General features: G+C 41.3%; 1 protein-coding gene across 1 annotated transcript; it reads right to left on the reverse strand.

The window, feature by feature from the left end:
- Window positions 1–47: 47 nt before the first annotated feature.
- LOC142101994 (major histocompatibility complex class I-related protein 1-like) lies at window positions 48–17,758 on the reverse strand. Its single transcript, XM_075186497.1, has 5 exons — window positions 17,637–17,758; window positions 14,642–14,899; window positions 9,563–9,838; window positions 4,261–4,536; window positions 48–1,509 (listed from the first exon to the last, which is right to left on the reverse strand). The coding sequence occupies exons 1-5, from the start codon at window positions 17,698–17,700 to the stop codon at window positions 1,373–1,375; spliced, it is 1,011 nt and encodes a 336-aa protein (XP_075042598.1). The 5' UTR covers window positions 17,701–17,758; the 3' UTR covers window positions 48–1,372.
- Between the last annotated feature and the right edge of the window lie 292 nt (window positions 17,759–18,050).

The raw sequence follows: 18,050 nt of genomic DNA on the forward strand, positions 1-18,050 counted from the left end.
TTTATTGTACTGTGTGATGTCAAGACATAGGGAACATACAAGCCAAATTTGCGATAATAAACTCTGTTTATTGCAGCAGTACTAACAGCAGCAGTATATATATATAATGTATCTCAGGACAAAGGTATGAAGTTCAATAGACGGACTAGATCCCGGAGCAGGTAATCAGATGTAAGTATATCTCCAAAGAGTTATCCAGGCAAAATCAGGAAAAATAAGTCCCATACCCAATCATGCAAACCACTCCTCCAATCAGCACAACCCCACCCACTTCCTTGCAAGTGACGCCCCATTATGGTGCGCCTTATTATGGGGTCCACAAATCATGACTTTTGGAGATATGTATAAGCCAAGTTATACACAGTAGCAGGTAGTCACATGTATGCCAGGTCATACACAGTAGCGGGTGGTCAGATGAAAGCCAGGTTGGTACAGAGTAGCAGGTAGTCACATGTATGCCAGGTCATACACAGTAGCAGGTAGTCACATGTACGCCAGGTCATACACAGTAGCAGGTAGTCACATGTACACCAGGTCATACACAGTAGCAGGTAGTCACATGTACGCCAGGTCATACACAGTAGCCGGTGGTCAGATGTATGCCAGGTCATACATAGTAGCTGGTAGTCACATGTACACCAGGTCATACACAGTAGCAGGTAGTCACATGTATGCCAGGTCATACATAGTAGCTGGTAGTCACATGTACACCAGGTCATACACAGTAGCAGTTAGTCACATGTATGCCAGGTCATACACAGTAGCAGGTAGTCACATGTATGCCAGGTCATACATAGTAGCAGGTAGTCACATGTACACCAGGTCACACACAGTAGCAGGTAGTCACATGTATGCCAGGTCATACACAGTAGCGGATGGTCAGATGAAAGCCAGGTTGGTACACAGAGCCTATTGTCAGACATGAATGAGGCCTTACAAAGGGCAGATCCTCAGATGAGCAGGGCCAATACAGGAACAGGTAATCAGACAGGAACATGGATGAGGAATGCAGTACAGACAAGCATAATAATCCGGGTATATGTGTCCAGCAGAGCTGGCTTATATAGGCAGATAGTACAATAGACATGTATAGAGTACAGACACACCTTGTGCACTACAGCAGAACAGCTCCACCCGGAGTTCAGGTCACAGGCAGAACTGCAGGTTATCAGTACATCCTTAGTTCTACAATATAAATAACGGCATCCTTGGCAGGGGTGCTGGAATGCCATTATCAAGTCCAGGTCTCAGACCTTTAGCTCCTTACAACCGTAGTACTATGTATAATAGTTGTCGGGACCATGGTGGGGTCTTACCCCGTTCAGCAGTTAAATGATCACACACTTCACTCATTTTATGGGGATGTAAGATGTCACTGTCTTCTGCTCTTTCCCAGTGACACAGCGCCAAATACTACGACAACCAATAGTAAGATGACGGCCAGGCAGATAGCAATCACTGCCCCATTAGAGGGACCACTGGTTTGATGTAGGGGATCGTCTGAGACCTCTGCATAAAGAAAACATAGATACTATTGTGTCAGAGATCAGCTGCATCCATTGAAGTGTGTACTGCTTATTTATTAACAGTTCACTATATAATGCCTACAAATTACTCAGCGCTTAAATTACTCAGCTAATGATTGACAGTTAAAAAGATTAACATAGTTATTTACATTGTTTTTGTTTATGCCGCAGTTACTATTATGCTTTTATGTGTGGAAGGTTTTATGCACAATGTGAAACTCTCCAAGCAACAGTGACACCTGCTGGATATAAGACAACACATGTTCAGTTATTTTCCATTGTATACAAAATATATTGAAGATTCAGCTTATGTAGTGAACAGGCTCACCAGACTGACAGAACACTGTGCTTTTCCTCATCAATCCACTCCAACTGCTTCTTGTCCCCACCACACACACTCTGAGTTCCTGAATTCTGAAACCTTACTATCATTAATAATTACCAACACAAATATGGCTTCAGCTGTCTGGAAGAGCTCCTTCCCCACTGACTTTGCTTTTGTGTCACAATGTGCAAACTGCATGTGAAAATGCATATAAATGTTATTTATTTGATATGCAGTTCACATGTGGTTAATATACATTGGACAAGTTCAAATGCATCTGTGAATGTGTCCAGAATGCCAGCTTCTTTTATTCATTTCAATGGGGTTTCCAGTGTGTGCGCTACGTATACAATCCCCATTTAAATGAGTGGGCTATTGAAATGACAATAAATAAAAAGGAACAGCATAGCCTCCACTAAAAATTCTCAACCAGCTCCAATGCTGGACAGCCTGGGCTGGTTTCCACTAAAACAGGAGGAGACCAAGCATGGGGTCCCTCGAAAAGACACAGACACAATTGTTAAACAAAGGTTTATTGAAATAAACAACAACCTAAATTCTTGTTCACTAATTTTTTAATAAAAAAAGTTTTGCATTCCTAGGAAATCTACTTCTTCTAATCCATTGGGAATTCATTTTATAATCCACAGGGAAAAAATGTAATTCAAAGCAATTTTTCTTGTAATCCACGGGAAATGTCCTTTATTAATAATTCACTGGAATTCTTCTTCTTGTAATCAACATAAAAATCTTCTTGTAATCCATGGGAAATAAAATAACCCACAATGGACAACGTTAACTGTTCAGAATGACTGTGAACTGAATTGACTGGGACTTCCATAACAGTTCAACCAATCACAAACAGTATTCCAAACTAGCTATGTGACTGGCTAGGAGTGAGGGGGGGGGGGGCTGTTTTGATCATTGATCATACACCAATAGAATATAATTGAATCTCTGTTGGTGTGGGAAAAAACCCAAAACAACGATACTCCATTCATGTAAATGGTCCTTCCATTTCAATGACCTATTCATTTCAATGGAGTTTCTACATGTAGTGCACAATTCCATTGAAATGAATGGGCCATTGGTACTAATGTGAAAAATACAGCACAGTGATGGTGTAATCATTTGTGTTAACCCAGTTTTACTCAGATTCAAAAATATTCTATTGGTTCCATTGGAATATACAACGTAAATAAACAAGCGCCTATATGTGTAAGCACAACAATGGATGATTGTGGGCACTTGTATAGTCATTTCTGTTTCACTACATTAGTTACTGCATAATTGTACAGTATGAGGGATACCCTGTGGACCTTGCTGCTCTTACAATATAAGTAGCTTTGAGCGTGGGCTCCCTCTTTCAGTTCCATTGGAACCTTTCTTCAAAACGTCTTCTCTTAAGAGATTTCAGTGATGACCCTGCACCATGATCTGTTTCACTTGGTACATAATGTCCTACACCTGGACCTCACACTTAGCTCCTGAATACTGCGCCATTCCTTAATTAATCCCCCTCTGTGAGTTTCAACCATGTTTTTGTACAATCAGCCAGAGTTATTTTCATTGCTCTGGGACATAGCTCCGCTGTATGTTCTGCACTGAATACAGACGTATTCAGAAATAAGCTTTATGTCATATCCAAAGGCAATGAAAAGATCCAAATCTGGTCATAAAAAGACATCAGTGAAAAACACAAGAGGAAACCAGGAATGATGGGCCTGATTCATTAGGATCTTAAATGAAGAGGATTCTTATTTCAGTCTCCTGGACAAAACCATGTTACAATGCAAGGGGTGCAAAATAGTTTTCTGTTTTGCACATAAGTTAAATACTGACTGTTTTTTCATGTAGCACACAAATACTTGAAAGCTTATTTGTACACTGAATTTTAAAGTTGATATTTGTGTGCTACATGAATAAACAGACAGTATTTAACTTATGTGCAAAACAGAAAACTAGTTTGCACCCCTTGCATTGAAACATGGTTTTGTCCAGGAGACTGAAATAAGAAACATCTTCATTTAAGATCCTTAATGAATAAGGCCCGATAACTCTATGTATATAGTCAGCGTTCCAGGCAGCATGTACAACATATACATTTAGATAATCTGATGATTGAAATCCTCTCTAATTGAGCCCAGGTTACTGCTATAAGAACAATAAGATGTGATAGTAGCATCAGAGATGTGTGTTGGGTTAAATTGGCCACTTACCTTCTGTTTTTTATCATTGTATGTCATGTGTGTGTATCATGATCCCCTGCGGCATAATATGTTTGCACTTTATAAATACATATGATGATAATAATAATAATAATAATAGTAATAATAATGCCAGTGTAGCTATAACTCTGTCTGTTAAAGTCACATTTGAATACATGTAAAACAGACACATCCTACTTACTCCAATCCTGTATAACTGGCACCGTGGAGCTGCTGTGGGAGACCTTGCAGGTGTAAATGTCTCCAGCCAATGGGGTGATATTGAAAGACAATGAGGTTAGATACAACAAATCAGGGAGCGGCAAGGTCACCCTGTCCATCACCTCCTCTAATATCTCCTGCCCATTCTTGTACCACACTATGGCAATGTCCCTGGGGTAATGTCCGTACGCCCGGCAGTAGAGTCTACTACTGACATTGTTAATGGGAACCTGTGTTACTCTCACAATGGGCTGAGCTGTGGGTGGAAAATAAAGAGTTACCATTCATGGTTATGTAGATACCTGATTACGTTTCATATAGTACAGGGAGGGGTAAGGAAGGAGATTGTGTTGCAGATCAATAGGAGGATTTATAGGGAAAGATTATATGGTGTAACAGAGTCATAGGAGGACTTATAGGGAAAGATTATATGGTGTAACAGAGTCAAAGGAGGACTTATAGGGAAAGATTATATGGTGTAACAGAGTCATAGGAAGACTTATAGGGAAAGATTATATGGTGTAAGAGAGTTATAGGATGACATTTTTATTGATAAAAACGATTTGAAATTGGGCACCGGGGCATCCTTATGGGAGTGTCCACTTAATGACCACATGACCGACTTTCCATATTTAAAACATGTCCTGGGCTGACCTGCAGAGACACACACCCCTCTCTCACATCCAATGAAGAAATAATTTGGCGGATGTTGGGTTTCACGGTAATGTTACAGTTTTACCAAAACCCGCCAACCACAAGCATAGGAAACCGAGGGGGATTTCCTAGTGCCTGGAAACCACCTCCCAGCCTGGGGCAGTGTATGCTTGAGGTACTTGGAACCTTCCCCCGGGACCTGCCACTGTCAGCTTGTGTGCGGATCATATCTTTCTCTCCCACTGCCTGCATGTGTCATGTGTGCAGCAGGAGGACACAAGACACAGCACTAGATGAAGAGGGTAAGTGTGTGAGTGTATGTGTGTGTGTGTATGTGTGTGTGTGTGTGTGTGTGGGCGGGGTCTCATGTGCTTTTAATGTATGTGGGGATATGTAATGTATAAGTACAATAGTTCCTATGTAAACAACGGCTTGGAGGGACTTTTAATATAAGTGTGGGGGAGGAGGAGGAAAAGGGATTTTAATGTAAGTGTAGGGGGTATTTTATGTGGGTGTGAAATATTAATTTCATATTAACTTGAGAGTGGGAGCTTTTAATATAATTGTGGGGTGAAGGTTGAGGATATTTAATTTAATTAGTGGGGTTATGGTGGACCTATTTTGGGTGGGATGATGGGACTATTCATTTAAAGCTGGGGTGGTTTGGGTGCTATTAAATGAATGTGTAGCTGAGTTTGGGGAGCAGGAGAACTATTTGTTAAAATGAATGCTAATTATTTAATGTTTGGGAGGAAATAGGGTTATTTATTAAAAATTAAATACTATTAATTTAATGTTGGGGTTGTTTGGGGGAAATGGATCTTTTTATTACATGTGAATGACATTAATTTTATGTCCGAGTTGGTTGCTGAGAGACCTAATTATTAAACATGGGTGCTTTTGGGGAGGGAGGCCTACTGTGTTCACTCATTGCTGGGACTTTATATCATGTATTTGTCCTTTCTCCAAACAGGTACCCAACATTCCAGGATCCAGACAAGTAGCAACTGAACTTAGGACACGAACAGCAGCAACAAGTAGTGAAAGCAGCAAGAACAGGTAGGAGAGAGCAGGACAGTCTGCCAACTGTGCTGACACACTCAGGACTTTGTCCTGACTGTAGAGACAGTTGGGAGTTATGTCCCGCTTCACATGGCTCTGCTCAAAAAGGGAGAGCTGTGTGCATCTATAAGTAGTGCACGCAGCATTGCCCATGTGTATGATGGGGGTAGGAAGAGTTGGAGAGCAGCCAAGCACTGTCTAAAATTATAGCCACACCCCCATGCATGTTGGTCACGCCCACTGCCGGCATGACGTGGAAACCCCCCTCTACAAATCCTGCATTTGCCCCTGACAAAACACCATTAGTATCTTTATTCTTTGTCAGGTCTGAGACTAGATCAGAATGTCCTGGGCAGGCACTGCTTCATTCCAAAAATTATAGTTATAATAAGTGTGTCTGGCTTGGAAATTGGAATAAAACTAAACTTATTCCAGCTTTCTGCATCCCTAAACTTGCAGAAATGTGCCCAGGATCTGTCCAGATCAGTGTTATGCTGACAGGTCTCGTAATAAACTTGCAGAACTAGCGGCAGAGGTGGTCGCCTATAGCAGCCGCCTTTCCCATAGAGCTTGACGCGCTCACAGGTATCGGATGCCCCCAGGTCTTAACTCTATTGTAGTGCAAGTTTAGTAACAACACCGCAGTGGGAAGGCCGGAGGAGGGAATCCAGATGATAACGGGTGGTCAGACATAAGCTGAGGTCAGGGGTCCGAAGCAAGCAGAATAGTAGGGGACAGGCCAAATGGTCAGGGCTGGCAGTGAGCAGGAGGGTCCGAGTAACAAGTCAAAAGGTCAGGGTCACCAGAATGTAAGCAGAATCCAGAAACAGGCTAGGTTTCACAACGGGAGGTGTGATAACAGAGAGACAGAGTATCCACAGGAACACGGGAAACAGAACAGGTGCAGGTCAGCAACAGACAAAATCTACGCTATAACTGGCGGGGAGGCTAAGGGGGAAGAGGTGTATCCTAATGAGCCCCCAGCAGGTGTAAATACAGTTTAATTAGCCCACAGGCTATGGTTATATTACTACGCGTGCGCCCGGCTGTCCAGCATTGCCGGGACGTGGCGCTGAGCAGAACAGCGGAAGTGATCGCGGAAGTGACATCCCGGCTGTTGTCACGTCAGCCGGGACGCAGGTCAGAACGAGTGGCAGTTCCCCGCTGCTCCTAACAGTCAGACATAAGTTTTAAAGACACATCATACAATTGTCTATCTGGTAGGTTTATTACTGCCAATATGTTTGCTGGTACAAAACCCATCTGGTGACACAATAACTCTCGTATCACATATCTGACCACATTCCTCACCCTAAAAGACTAGTCTGTATAGTTCGTATCAGAACTAAACGTTTGTGCCTCGCGGCTCCAGTTATTCCCAGGAGGAACACAGCTAGATCCACTACTTGTACTATTTCCTTGTCTATCATTAACTGTATGATCCAAAGCAGCAGATATATCTGCTGATACCTGTGTATTGTCAGCTTTGTTTTTTCTACAGCCTCTATTTTATTTTACCAGTGCAGGGATTTTATCTGCTAGGTGCAGCTCAGGTGAGCGCTCTGCCTCTTTAAGAATCTGCATTGAGATTTATCCTGGCTGTTTTAAACCATTCAGCCCCTAAAATGTTTCTGGCTTTGGAGAATGTCTTCCATTAGTCATGTCCATATTTCCTATATCAATACTCCTTCCTGCCACATGTCTCTCTGTGACAGGTACACAGGTCTGCGGTGTCTTGTGAGATGTAATCTCCATCATTGATGCTCCTGTGTGGTCAGGATCTCCAGTGTGCAGACGGGTTGGGCACAATTTAACTATTTGCAGAATTCCAACATGGAGAATTCCTGCAAAAGAAATCCGAAAGAATGAAAAAGCGACTGAAAATCCAACGCTGGAGATCACCGATGGAAACAGGTTGCTGGCAGATTGCAGTGCCGCACAGTTCTTTCATCGGAATGGCTTGCTGTCAGCAAGCTGTTTCCATCGGTGATCTCCAGCGTCGGATTTTCAGTCGTTTTTTCATTCTTTCGGATTTCTTTTGCAGTCATTGTCTGTGTTGGAATGGTGGTAATCGTAAAAACAATTACCACCGGTGCAGACTGGTTCCCAGGTGTATTGGGGAGTTTCCCTGCCCAGGATCACCCATCCTCTGCTGCACCAGACATCAGATAAGCACAACCACTCTTCATATCAGGAGTTATAGGGAGAGGTTATATGGAGTAATAGGAGGTGTTTTAGGAAGAGGTTATATGAAGTACTCAGAGGTGTTCTAGGGAGAGAATATATGGAGTAATGGGAGGTGTTATTTGGAGAGTTACAGTACTGTGCAAAAGTTTTAGGCAAGTGTGGGAAAAAATGCTGCAAAGTAAGAATACCTTTCAAAAATAGAAGTGTTAATAGCTTATTTTTATCAATTAAAAAAACGCAAAGTGAGTGAACAGAAGAAAAATGTAAATCAAATCAATATTTGGTGTGACCATACTTAGCCTTCAAAACACCATCAATTTTTCTAGGTACACTTGCACATAGTTTTGAAAGGAATTCGGCAGGAAGGTTGTTCCAAACATCTTGGAGAAATAACCACAGATCTTCTGTGGATGTAGGTTTGCTGAAATCCTTCTGTCTCTTCATGTAATCCCAGACAGACTCCATGATGTTGAGATCAGGGCTCTGTGGTAGCCGTATCATCACTTCCAGGTCTCCTGGTTCTTCTTTACGATGAAGGTAGTTCTTTATGACATTGGCTGTATGTATGGGGTCCTTGTCCTGCTGCAGAATAAATCGGGAGCCAATCAGATGCTTCCCTGATGGTACTGCATGATGGATAAGTACCTGTCGAGTTCCTTCAAAAACTGTGTGCAAGTGTACCTAGAAGAATTGATGCTATTTTGAAGGCAAATGATGGTCACACCAAATATTGATTTGATTTAGATTTATCTTTTGTTCATTCACTTTTCATTTTGTTAATTGATAAAAATAAACTATTAACACTTCTATTTTTGAAAGCATTCTTACTTTGCAGCATCCACACCTGTCTAAAACTTTTGCACAGTATTGTATATGGTACTGTTTTAGTAGTTATGAAAAGAGAGGTTGTTTAGATTAATAGGTGCTATAGGAAAATGTTATGTGGAATAATAAGTGAAGAAATTAGGAGTGGTTATATGGCGCAAAAATATATGTGGTAGTATAAAGTGAGAGGTTGTAAAGTTACATATATATATATATATATATATATATATATATATGTATACATATATCAGAGTTCCACACGTCATAAATAGGAAAAGAAAAAAAAGTAATTTTATGATTTCCAGATTATAATTACATTGGAAGCCCTATTGTAATATGGGATATTTTACAACTATAACTTGATATGTTATTGGTTTGTGCAAAGTAAAGTAATATAGTGTGATGAGGAAACATTGTCTTACTTATAGGTAGATGTTGCAACTTGTAACGGTAGAAGGTGTCAGACATTACAGAGAGTAACAGGAGAAGCATTAGGGAGTAAGTAGTTGGAGAGAGTCTTATATAATAATGTAATTTGTATAATGGGGACATACCTTTCCTATTAAATGTACTGTTTCCTAATAGCAGCAGCTCCTGTATGTGTGGAATACATGTATTCAATAAAATATATTTATTTTCCTCAGTTGTAGTTGTGTTTTCATTCCACGTCTCTGTAAAATACTGAGCTTCCGGGACGTCCGCTGTCCAATTTGCTGTCTCCACGTTGAAAGACATAAATGGCTTCCCATTATAATGATAACTAAACACTGCTTCAATGCTACCATTGCCATAGTCTGTACATCCTTCTAATCTCTGCAGAATGTGGTATCCTAGGATCCAGGAGAAACGTAACATGATAATGGTTATTCACTTAGGCCAGTGTTTCCTAAACCCAGTCCCTCAGGGACCCCTAACAGTGCATGTTCTCCATATCTCTTTGCTGGAGCACAGGCAGTGTCGGACTGGGGCATAAAGCGCCCACATGGGGAATACAATGGCAGAGGCCCACCAGAGGGGGTGTGGCCAGCCACTAGAGAGGCGTAAGCAAACCACTAGAGGGGGTGTGGTAAGCCCATGAAGGACAGCTAGCACCAAAGTGTAGTATATAAAGAATGCAGTGTGTATATAAAGAGTAAACAGTCTTGACCTGCCCCTTAGATTGGGCAGAACAGTCACCAAAAATCGGGATTGTCCCACTAGAATCACAGACTGTCCTGCTCTCTCCTGCCTGTTCTTGTCATTTTCACCACCTGTGGCTGCTGGTTTCTCTAGTTGCAGCTTGTCTGGATCCTGGAAAGTTGGGGGCCCTATTTGGAAAAAAAATGGCTACATTTAGAAAATTCCAACCAGCCCCGGCGTTAAATCAATAGGACTCATGATTTATACTTAGGCCTTCCTCCAGCCCAACATTAAAGTAATAGTATTCCCATTTAATAAATAGATTGATATCCGTCCAACCAACCCCAACATTAAAGTAATAGTATTCTTATTTAATAAACAAACGTATTTCCCTCCCTCCAAACAGCCCCAGAAATAAATTAACAGCATTTATGTATAATAAATATACCTATTTCCCGCAACCGTCACTGCCATGCAATAATTCATATTCTCATTTAATAAACAGACCTCATGTTCCCCAAACTCAGCCCCACATTCAATTAATAGCCCCCAAACCACCCCATCTTAAATTAATAGTCCCCACTATAAATGAAATTGCCCCACCATCACCCCACAAACAAAATAGCACCCATTAGTTAGTCACCACCTACCTCACACACACACTACATTTCCACAAGCCCCCTGTGCCATCATACAGACTACATTTCCACAAACCCCCTGTGCCATCAGACACACACACACTACATTGCCAGCAACAATGCCCCTGTGCCATCGCACACACACACTACATTGCCACAAGCCCACTTTGCCATCACAAACTACATTGCCACAAGCCCACTTTGCCATCACAAACTACATTGGCACAAGCCCCCATGTGCCATCACACACACTACATTGCTACAAGCCCCGAGCCATCACACACACATGCTATATTGCTACAAGCCCCCTGTGCCATCACACAAATATACTACATTACCACATGTCCCCTGTGCCATCACACACACATTACTGTGCCCCTTCAACACCATGCTGTGCCCCCTTATGATCACACTGTGCCCTCCATGCTGCTTTTGCTCCCCTCTTCACCTGCCCCCCCTTCATCACACTGTGCCATCCTGCTCCCCCATCACTCTGTGCCATCCTACCCCCCCTTCATCACTCTGTGTCATCCTGCTACCCCCCTTTCATCACTCTGTGCCATGCTGCTTCCTCCCTTCATCACTCTGTGCCATCCTGCTTTCCTCCCCCCTCCCTTCATCACTATGTGCAATCCTGCCCCCCCCTCCCTTCATCACTATGTACCATCCTGCTTCCCCGCCTCCCTTTATCACTAAGTACCATCCTGTTTTCCTCCCCATGCCTCCGTTCCTTTAATTACCTTCCTATTAGCTTCTTTCTTCTATTCTCTTCTTGTCTTTTGTCTTCTTGCTTGCTGGCTCCTCTCTGCGACGCTCCTTACTGAATGTCGGGTGTGACGTGATGATGTCATTCAGTATGAATGGAGTAGGTAGGAGGGGCGCCAGCGCCGCGATCACGTGATCATTTTTTTTTTACCACGCTCCCCCTACCAACGAAGAGGACGGAGCCATCAGGCGTCGGGGCCCACCAGGGAATACCCCGGCCGGCCAGTCCGACCCTGAGCACAGGTGTAGTCATTACTGACTGACACGTTTTGAAAGATCCACAGGTGGTACTAATTATGTCACTTGTGACCTGGAAAACCTGCACTATTAGGGGTACTTGAGGACTGGGTTTGGGAAACACTGACTTAGGCACAGGGATGGGTGATCTGGCATTAAGACCCTAATTATTATAAATTTATATGGAGTTTTCAATGCAGAAAGAAATGAGAGTTGACTAACGTGAACATACAATGAAATGGATATATGCCTGTGTCTTGGTGTTTAAGGTGCAAGTCCATGGATGGGTCTTTAGACGACACCTGCTTCAAGTCACAGTAAATTTAGTTCATTCTGTGTAGTATATCAAGTCTATAGACTACAGGTAAGTGGAGTTTATTGGATGAATAGTGCACTCTGGTATGTGATGTGTTTGCAGTTAAATTACTCAGGCTAATCGCACTCGCCTGTACAGCCAGCTTACTATATGGCCCTTTCCCCTAAGACCTTTGTCAGTGGACTAGAATTACCACCAATCTTGGTGGCTCTATATAGTTTCATCTACTTTGTACTTATTACAGTAATTTAGAATTCTCTTTCATACTGTATCCATTTAAAGACAAGCACCAAAAAGATCATTCACTTTTCATTCTCTCATACCATACCTCCTGTCTCGATTTAGGTGACCCAGTCACGATTTGAGGGGACTGTACCAACATCTAAATTTCAGAACTTTGTTACAGATTCAGTGAAAGTTGTGAGATTTTTACTAGTATGTTATGCCCCTTGCGTACCAGACGTGACAATGCCCCCAAATTGTGCTCGCTGCGCCGTGGAGCTGCGATGTGCACACTCTGTCCTGAATCCTTAAACAGAAATTTTGGGAGGTATGTCACACTGTTCAAAATATTCTAAGATCACTTGATTTGGATTTAAATAATAATTAAATACTCATTTTTATTTTTTTCTGCTAATCCTGGCTACCAGCTAATGCACAATCCTTCTTAATAACCTTAATCGATTTACAGGCTTCTTGGGGTTTATTTGAATGATCACATTGTAAGAATTCGCTCACGCTGCGTTCCAAATAGCTGGTAAACTGCTGCGCTGATGGTAGAAGAGAGGGCAGCCTCTCCGGATTATGGCAGACATAGGGAACCAGCTGAATCAATTAGATTGCAGGAGCAAATGTAAGTAAATATTTTGCATGTATGTTTTACTGATTTAATTCTGGTTTACTTTTCAGTTTAATAATTTAATATAATCATCTTTTAATTACGGCCATTGCCATTGTTCCAGTATCCTCAGTTGTATACCTGGTATTGCCTGCAGCTACTCTCAATCAATCACAGAGGAAGAAATGTGTAGACAAATCCTCTCAATTTCTCTATGTACCTGCATATTACATTACATTCCTGTTACCTACTTTGGCAACTATCCCCTTTCGGCTGACATACCAACATGTCACCTGAGCTCCTCATTCTCATGGGGTATCATTTTCCCTATCCAACACTTAATCACAGTAATCATTTCATGCCTTAATGAGACTGTGAGGACTATTTATTAACAAGCGGCGATAACAATGATTTTTTTATTGGCGCCTATCACAGCGACAAAAAAAATCTCTGAACGCTGCAATCTCCGCTACCTCCGCGGTACTGGCCCAGAGCACTAAGGGTTAACTTATTGCTTTGCCCGTCCAGTTCCTTACGATATTATAAGATGTACAAACTGAACTGAGACTTGGGGGCATATTTAATAAAGCACGATAGTGCTTTTAACGGATAATTAAGGTCCCACAGTGTCCTCCGCAAATTTATTAAGGGGGCATCGCAGCAGATATCATGGATATCTGCTGCTTTGCACTCCTCTTCGTTTTTGGGAGCAGTCACCATTCAACAGAATGGTGACTGCTCCTGGCCGCAATCTAACAAGTCCCGAAAAAACATTTTTTTCGGGAACTTGTCATGTTAATGTACCAGCTGAAGCTGGCGTACATGAGGAAATCTAATGCTATCAGCTCTGCTCCGGAGAGCAGAGCTGGACAGCGCATGTGTGGAGGGATCACATGATCCCTCCCTGTCACTCACAGCTCTCTCTCTGCAACTATCGTTGCAGAGACAGAGAGGGGATCTGTGTGCGCATGTCCGCGCAATTGAAGAGTAAGGAGAAGACCCGAAGACAGCGCTTCCGAAGAGGCAGGTAAGTATGATTTTTTTTTTCCACAGAAACAGCAGATTATCGGGACTGCTGTTTCTGTACTCCGGTTTTGATAAATTTGAGAAATGAATCAATACTTATCCGTCCGATAAGGATTGATAACCATTTCTCTATTTCAACGTTAAATGATAAATGTGCCCCTTGGGCTTTCAGAGACGCTGTGGAACATCCATCACAGTCATGTGCTGAGAGGAGGGTAGCGATGGTGTGCGTGTAACAACAGAGGCTTCAACACGTATGCCTGACCCCTCAACTGTCACTGACAAACTGGGGATGGAACCCAAGCCCCGTGTGTCCTAGGGGCTCAGTACCCATTGTATTCCCTGTTCCTATGCCTCCTTCTGGGAAGATTTAGTTAATTCTAAACACTTCTAACAAGATTTTATTGTTTTTTTAACTAGTGTAAGAAAATTGTTTAAGAAGAGCTTAGAATGTTAGAGAACAGGAAGATATTTTAATGCTTATATATAGCTCACAGAAATCCAAGGTGACTTCAAATATTCAGATTGACTTCCAGGAGGGCGTATATTATCTATTATTGTACACAAGTTTTTCTAAAGAACAATTAAGTGATGACATCAGAACTAACTGTTAATACAGATAATATTTACAGGGAGCTATACATATACTATACATATATTAATATCACTTGTGTATTATATAAAGGCTACTTACCCTCCGTTTGATTTAAATAAACCATGATAGATTTCAAAAACCTTTGCAAACCTATCTGAAGTCTGTACTGATCGAGACTTGCTTCCAACAAAGTGGCAAACGTACTTTTAAACCATGGAACTCTGCGCTCCACTATCGCATTCTCACTGTCATACCAGTATAGAGTGATGTCATCTATTGTCCTTGTTGTAAAGTATGAGGGGAAATCAGATGTAGAATCATTGGTTGCAGTCATAAAGAAATAATGAGAGTGGCTGTCTGCACAAGAGAAAATGGGACACACAGAGAGCTGTAATTGTTAAGGTGTGATTACATATCAATTCAAATTCAAATATTCTCAGTAAAAAATGGACTTAATCATTAATTATATAGCGCCAATAATTCCGCAGCGCTGTACAGAGAACTCACTCACATCAATCCCTGCCCCATTGGAGCTTACAGTCTAAATTCCCTAACATGCACACAGACTAGGATCAATTTGATAGCATCCAATTAACCTACCAGTATGTTTTTTGAATGTGGGAGGAAACCCATGGAAAAAACGGGGAGAACATACAAATTCCTCATAGATAAGGCCGTGGTTGGGAATTGAACTTATGACCTCAGTGCAGTGAGGCAGAAGTGCTAACCACTTAACCCCTGTGCTGCCCATACATGTCCCTGATGCTACTAAATTGCAAGTAGACGTACCTAACCAATGAGTTGGAGACACTGTAATGTTCTAAAAACATGTCTGCTTGCGTTCCCCAATCTTTTCCTCCTCTCCTAGATGCTGTTACTTTTAGATTAATTTTGGAGCACTCTAGAGAAAAAATGGTGTTAGAACTTTATTTTTGTAAAGTTCTCAGTAAAAAAACATTTTCATGTTTCGGCTGCCATGAAACAAGTGCATGAAAAGCAATGCCCTGACTTCAAGCAGTAGACCCTGGGAAGGGAGGGGGGGGGGGGGGGGGGGGTTACTTACCAAACACTTGACTGAAAGATCTTAAAATATAATTATAAAGGGCCTGGTTCTAATCTTAATCTTTACAAAAATAAAGTTAAGCTAAACTAAGCTCACTGCAGACTTGCTTTAATTAGGATTTCTCCATACACTGTAGCAATGTAGTGTATATCTCTTCTGAGATATACTAGAATTGTGGGTAATTCAGGGATGGGGGCCCTCAAAATGTTATCAGAGTGGGAGGGGGATAGGTTTATAAAGGAAAGATACTCATCAAGATTTTCTCTTTGATTAAATATTAATTGAAATGAAGAAAGTATTGTACTTCCACATTATAACCAATTGGAAGTATTAAAAAACAAAAGTTGTAATAGGAGTATAGTGATGTAATAAATAAGGTTATGAATTGGTATTTATTTGGATCAATACGTTATATATGTTAAATATGTTAGAGAGCCGTTATATTAAAAATGTAAATAGTCCAATTTTGAAACATTAACACAATTGTAATTCTTCTGCTTTTGCTATGATAAAGTTTAGATGAAGTATGATTATATCCAGGTGATTGTCAAAGAGGAAGAGTTAATGGATATATTAGTTTTTTGTCCATTATTTTTTTTAATATTATTGTTTTAGTATAAAGTATAGTAGCCGTCATAGGGGCCAACACAGAGGAAGGAGTGAGAGCACCGTGCAAGGCCTCCTCCTCCGGGCATCACACGGAAGTCGGCTGCCCATGTTCTTATAAGATCAGGATCAGCCATCTGAGGGCACAAGCAAAGGCTCAACGAGCCGCAGGTGCTGCCCACCGCTGTACTAGGCAGAGAAATACTCAGCAGAAGCTATACGTGGATACATATCGTCCCAGAACAGTATTCAATATTGTTATTCCTTTATTTATAGAGTACCAATATATATATTACACTCTGCTATACAACACGGAGAACAAATTGAATGTATGAGGTCTCATTTAGAGTTGGCCGTAAAGATGCTCAGGGAACGTGCAGGCAAAGATGCATTTACACACTTCCATTTTTATGTCTGTATTTTGAGTTGCACCTATCTTACACAATGTAACATACTTGCCAACATTTTATTCCCAGAGGGGAGATAAAGAGTGAGGGTAGAAGTACCGGGGCGTGGCGAAACGCTTCATTTTGAACCCGCCCCTGCGATGCATTGGCATCATTTTAAAGTGGGGGCATGGCCAAAATGACCACCATTCACAGCGAATCGCGTCATGTAGGCTCCCATCCTGCCCACTTCACTAGGGAGTAGGCAGTATGTGGGAGAATGCCCTGCTCTCCCGGGAGTCCGGGACACCTACCCAGAATTCGGGAGTCTCCGTGAAATTCCGGGAGAGTGGGCAAGTATGCGATATAATAGTGTAGTGAAATTCTATATACACCAGAGTGTATAGTGTTTGGACATCTTGATATGTGTCTGACTGAATATGTACAAGTAAATGAGATTTTCATTCGTGGATCTTTTCCTGCATAAGTTCCCGACAGCAATTTCATTTAATTAAATTGTTTATAGATTTTTTTTCGGTTCAGCCTAATTTATGCCTTAAATTAATCATAAGAGTGAGGTGACAACAGGACTGTGTGTGAGTGTGAAGCTTTTTATTATGTTCCTTGGAGTGTGTCTAAATGAGTACAACCTTCTCCTCACCTGCAACATAATAATCTGTAATAATGTTCTGGAACCCATAGCAACCAATTATACATCAGCTATTCAGTTTCGATTCATTTTAGGTGTCCCTCTTACCCTCTAATTTGGAAAGTATTATTACAATCTAGAGGGAAAATATAAATACTCAGTAGCATTAAGGCTTATTTAATGTAGTGCAGACAGAAAACCTTTGATGTAACCCATAGTGACCAATTAGACTTTTCTTACATTAACCTCACATGCTCAGACTGATCAAACTTTATATCTGATTATTTGATCTCTTAAAAGTGTTCAATGTAAATAAACTTTAATCACAGCAAGATCAGATGAGTATATAAAGGTAATATAATGCATTGAGTGTCAGCTCTGGGACCTTACCTGCAACAGCAAAGGGTGTAGATGACAACAGGATAAGAACGCAGAACAATGTATATATCTCCATCTGTGGGCAGCTGCTCACTCAGCACAAGGCTCCAGTGTTTCTGTGATAAAACTGGTCTATCCTGAGGTCTGGATCAGTTTTATCACCCTCTTGTGGTGCAACCCAACAGATTTAGGGTGTGTCTCTGAATGTCAGGCAATGCCAGGTAAGTTCCAGGTAAATTCCCATCTCACAATTATCCATCGGTTTCTGGCAAACTAACTTAGTAATTACAGGTTTGAATAAGTAACAAAATGAGCAATGAAAACCCATGGTATGAATTTGAGGAAGAAGATAACAAAATCCTTAGTTATTGTTACTTTTCCAAACGCCTTTTGCAGCTGTCACCAGATATTATGTAATTAATTATT

The sequence above is a fragment of the Mixophyes fleayi genome, chromosome 9 (assembly GCF_038048845.1).
Source record: "Mixophyes fleayi isolate aMixFle1 chromosome 9, aMixFle1.hap1, whole genome shotgun sequence".
Taxonomy (NCBI): domain Eukaryota; kingdom Metazoa; phylum Chordata; class Amphibia; order Anura; family Limnodynastidae; genus Mixophyes; species Mixophyes fleayi.